General features: G+C 39.1%; 1 protein-coding gene across 1 annotated transcript; it reads left to right on the plus strand.

Annotated features, from left to right (window-relative positions):
• Positions 1–1,219: 1,219 nt before the first annotated feature.
• LOC103917323 (cytochrome b-c1 complex subunit 7) lies at positions 1,220–4,697 on the plus strand (the record flags this gene model as incomplete). Its single annotated transcript, XM_009324445.1, has 3 exons — positions 1,220–1,298; positions 3,105–3,271; positions 4,457–4,697. Coding segments are annotated over 3 exons (324 nt in total), but the record flags the coding sequence as incomplete, so codon positions are not given.
• Positions 4,698–5,020: the final 323 nt, after the last annotated feature.

The raw sequence follows: 5,020 nt of genomic DNA on the forward strand, positions 1-5,020 counted from the left end.
GCTGGGCTCGTCCTATCCCGTACCGGGAGGCGAGGCGGGCCCTGATGGGGAGCCGGTGGACGGTGTGCGCTGTGTGCCCTTGACAGGGGCAGAGCCCGCAGCTAGTGTACCGCTGGCATGGCCCTGGCGGGCGGGTTTGCTCGCCGTCCCTCCCGAGCGGCGGCCCCTCCGTCTGGGCCTCAGCGGAGGGAGCCTGGCTCCGATACAGAGGTTTTCTGGGAGCAGTGGGGCAGAGGGTGCTCGGGAGCACTGGAGGAGCCCTTGGGCTGCTCCGGAGGGGCCTCGGGGATCGCTCTCCTCCTGCCCGGACTGATTCTAAGCTTAGTTGGTTTAATGTTATTCTTTCTCAAGTCCTAAAGTATGAAGGAATAAGGCCTGACGAGATAGCGTGCTAATGGCGTACTGGTAGCACACGTAGCACTGGTTTTATGGGGTGACTTAGTAAGACAACTAACTTAAAAGTCATGAAAGATAGCTTGCCCTGGCTGTATTGCCTATATCGTGCTGTTTCTGGATTTCTAGACCCCTTGTTGAGTTACTTTAATGGTATTTGGTACTGCATTGTACTTGATTACATGTAAAGACACCTTTGCTATCCAAAATCACAGTTACGGAAAGACGAACATTCTACATGTGGTGTGTTTTATTTTTTCTTTTTAAAGTCAATGAGTTTTTTTGAGGTTTCAGTGTTGACTTTCCAGTTGACTTTGGCAGCTCTTTGAAAAAGGAAGCTCTGGAATAGTATTTAAGTAACTGGAGAGGAGAGCAGAAGGTTAACAATATAATAATATGCTGGCCTTGAAATTGAATTAACCCATAGCAAGAGCTGTGGAACTTAGATAAATGATTTGAAACGCATGATGGTTTTGCTTTATGTAGGACATTATGGTTTTAGCTCAGGTAAGAGTTACGGAGCCTAAAAGCGTTGGTGCTGCCTTTGACAATGAACTGTTAGTGTTGTTACAAGTCTTAAAGCAGTCCAATATTCATATTTAGTGAAACAGAGGTCAAATGATTGTACGTAACAAGCACTCATTCTACCTGTTCAGTGTCAGTTAAGGGATACTGAAAAGCAGAGAGGCCAAGTCATACGTGTTCAAATTCAAACTTGATGTAGTGTTGCATTACTGCACGTGAAGGAGGCCAGCAAAAATTTGTGTACTGTCATAGCAGTGTGTAAATGTTGAATTTTATCTTGCTCTGCAACTGATGATGGTCACATTCAGTTGCAGGAGGTGGTCGCCTGTTAGACAGGATTCGCAAGTGGTATTATAATGCAGCTGGATTCAACAAACTCGGTAAGTGTTTCATTGAGTTTTAAAAACTGCAAAGGTAACAATCCTCAAACTAGTTATGGTTCATAACTGGTGTATGTACGTGCAGTTTGGCATAAGTCTTTTTGATCAAAATTAGCTACTACTTATGTGGGGAAAAAGTTAGCAATAGCTTCAGTCATCATGATTGCTACCCAGTAGTGAATCAGTGACTTTTCTGTTATTTCTGTGTTTGCTCTTGTTTTCAGTGAAGTAACTTATAACAGCTAAGGTTAAGCTGGAGCAGCTGAAAAAATCTTTCACAAAATAGTCCTGAAAGCTTGATTATTTATCTTTTCCCACCAAGTCACTTTCACTGGCCAGTATCTTCTAACCCAAAGGTTGCCCTTGAAGCTGAAGAGATTTCCACTGATAGCAGTCAGTCTGTCTGGGATGGTTATGCAAAGTATCCAAAGTGCAAAAAAGCATTGTTAGTTCTGTGCTTCATGTTCACTTGAAGCTACTTGTGCTACAGCTTCACTTGATGTCTCTCTGGCCTGCGCAATGGTGAAGTAGGTGTGAAAATAGTGTTTCCTTAAGTAGAGGAGTTTGCCTTGATGGTATTGTCTTCAATTTGTTCAGTTGTTACCAAGTTTGTTTCAACTATTTAGATGGCAGAACTGTTCTTGAATGATAAGAGAATCTGAATATTCAGAGGCTGTAATTTACTGCTGACTGCAATATGAGCGAATCATTTAAAGGAAGTTAACATACCCACATTGGTGAAGTTAGAAAAAAATTGCAGGACAACTGTAGAGGAATAAGCTTAGGTCTTTTCCTCCAGAGATGCCGTGCTTAGCCCCTCTTTTTATGTCTGTCTGCTGAAATTCTTAAAGGCATTAATACCTTTTCCTGCTTTTCTGGGAATGCAACTAAAAACTGAGGAGAAACACCAAATTTGATCTATTGATTAAACTAGCAGCTATGCTCCCTGTGTCTTTGAAATAAATTACAAAACTGAATTCAAGAATATGTGGCTCAAAAGAAATTTTTGTTTTATTGGGAGACTACTGCCAACTCAGTTACATGAGATCAAAACCTTTAACCGCAAGTCAGCAGGTATACTCTTGTAATCTGCATCAATCTTGGAATGTTACAGAAGTAACATTTTGTCTTATGTTGTTAATACTGAAACTTAAGGCAGGGTTGGTTGAATTTCAGGAATCCTTTGTTCCGCAGTGTGGCGGTGTTTTTGGCTTTGAGAAGACTGGGTACTTCTCCCTGATTTAACTTTTGATTTGGGACAGGGTGGGAGGAAACCAACTGGGGAACAAACATCCAGCTTCAGGTTTCCATAGCTTAACATAGTTGATGGAGATCTAGTCACTATACACAGTGGAGTTTAGAGAATAATTCTGCAGTACTGAAGTAGTCACATCTGTGGTTGACTGACTCTAATGGATTCAGAGCTTTTAAACCCTTTACCTAGACAGTCATCTTAAATGCAGACATAAAATTAGGTGAGCATAACTTCACCCCTCAGATCCAGAATAGTTATTGTTCTGTGTGTATATATATACTCTTATGAAACACATTGAATCAAATACCCATTTTTCCCGTTCCTTCTTAAGAAAAGGAGTAGAAACAAGTAAATAGAATATGGGTAAGCCAGTGTTTAGAGTTTGTTCACTGTGAGCAATTAGTGGTTATCTTCTCTTAGATTGGTTTGTTTTTTTGTCATAAGTTTGCATTGGAAATGTTTTGCCCATGTTATGTAGAAACACCTGTGTCAATCCTAAATCTTACTTAAGAACATTTATTCAGTGATATCGTAAAATCTTCTTGGTACAGGATTAATGCGAGATGATACATTGTATGAAGATGATGATGTAAAAGAAGCACTGAAGAGACTTCCAGAACATCTTTACAATGAAAGAATATTTCGCATAAAGCGAGCACTCGACTTAAGCCTGAAACATCAGATCCTTCCAAAAGACCAGTGGGTGAAGTATGAAGAGGTATGTGTGCAGAGTGTTTCCAAAGTAGAGGTCTTAAATGGCACTGCTATAACTAGTCTTCGGGATTTTCAGTCTCTGAAGAGATACATGCTTACATGTTCTTTATAATGAGTAAATGAGTGTGTATCTCGTAGGATACCTTTGGAAGACACAGCTTTTGATCGCTGTTTGAAAATCTCTGTTTTTCAGTGGAAATTATAACATTTTGCTTAAGACGATAAAGGCTTAAACTGCAGCTCAGAGCCATAGCACATTGTTTGTATTCAGACAAAATATTTCTTCTAAGCTCTCAAATAAAGAAATACACTGTAACTAGCTTGGAAATTCTTATTAAAGGTCTCTTGCTTTTCTCATGAATTTCTTAATTTTATAGAAAAATCTCGAGCCAAAGCTTTTATTCCTGAAGATGCCAAGGAAGAATAATTTAAAGGGAAATCTCACATTAAAATAAGTGTCATCTTGTAATTTGAAAAACAAACTACGCCTTCCTTTTCAGATGTAACTAAATTTATTTTTTTTGTAGTGGATTGATTCACAGACTTTGCATTACTGTCCATCTCAGCTTTCTCCAAATTGCCAGGCAGAGAGGAATCTTACCACTAAACTTTTGACTACAGGATAGTATAAGGGTGTTACGTTTCTCTGTATAAGCAGAGGCTGTTTCTCATGGTGCTGTTGGTCATGTTTAGGTAACTGTTGCATTGAAAAACTGGTTGCATAGTTCCTTAGCAGCAGTTTGGTTTGTAAGTGTTAAACACGGTCAAGGTGTTCCATCGAATCCAAGTTTACAGTGCTGTTTAGAAGTTGAGTTCAAAATCAGTTTCTCCAAAGTATTATAGTTGGCCTTTGAACTAATTAAAGTGGATCTTGTACATTTGGGTATCTGCCAAAAGAATATTGTTTCTAAAGGTATAGCTGGAAGCATCACTTTGCTTGTTAATGTTGGCGAGGAGTTAAGAATTAGTGGTTGCTGCAGTAAAGAACTTGTCATTGCAGACTTGGCAGATACAAAGTTTACCTTTTCAGAATAAGTAATGCTTGATTTCTTTTTTTTTTTTTTTTTTTTCTTGTTAGGTTGGGTTTTAGTCAAATCTGAGGAGGAATGAGAGACAAGTAATCTGTAGGAATGGCTTGAGATGTTTCTGGACCTCCCTGTAAGTTTAAATATATTCTCTTCTTTTTCAGGATAAGCATTATCTTGAACCGTACCTAAAAGAAGTAATCCGTGAAAGGCTTGAAAGAGAAGCATGGAACAAGAAATAACTGTTGAACTACTTCATGCAAATATCCACATATTTCTGATATTTTTAAACGTTTGGTTATAGAAGTCTACAGGGAGACAAATGTGAAGCTGAGGAATACTGTTTCAACTTGTTCATTGAATCTGTTCATCCAACTAAAATAAACATGTCAAAGTATAAAATCTACTTGGAAGAGTTCTTTGTAAATGTTAACAAGCTAATGTTTGGATCTTTCCTACGAGCATGTACGTTACATATTAGCTTAGTGGTATGCAGTCTTCATTCCAGCTTTTTGATTCTTACTCTTTTCATAGTACAGCTATTTTCTGCAGTTGTAGGGTTAGGTAAGAAACATGCAAGGCTGTTGGTGCTATCTGTTAAATTAAGAAGGGAGTGCTTATTTCCTTCATCACTTCACCCTGGAGACACTGATACTGGACCAGAGCTTGATGTTACAATGGCATCATGAGGCAGCAGAATGTAATATTCTGTGCATCTAAGCACATAC

The sequence above is a fragment of the Pygoscelis adeliae genome, unplaced genomic scaffold, assembly GCF_000699105.1.
Source record: "Pygoscelis adeliae isolate BGI_AS28 unplaced genomic scaffold, ASM69910v1 Scaffold145, whole genome shotgun sequence".
In the NCBI taxonomy this organism is placed as follows: Eukaryota; Metazoa; Chordata; class Aves; order Sphenisciformes; family Spheniscidae; genus Pygoscelis; species Pygoscelis adeliae.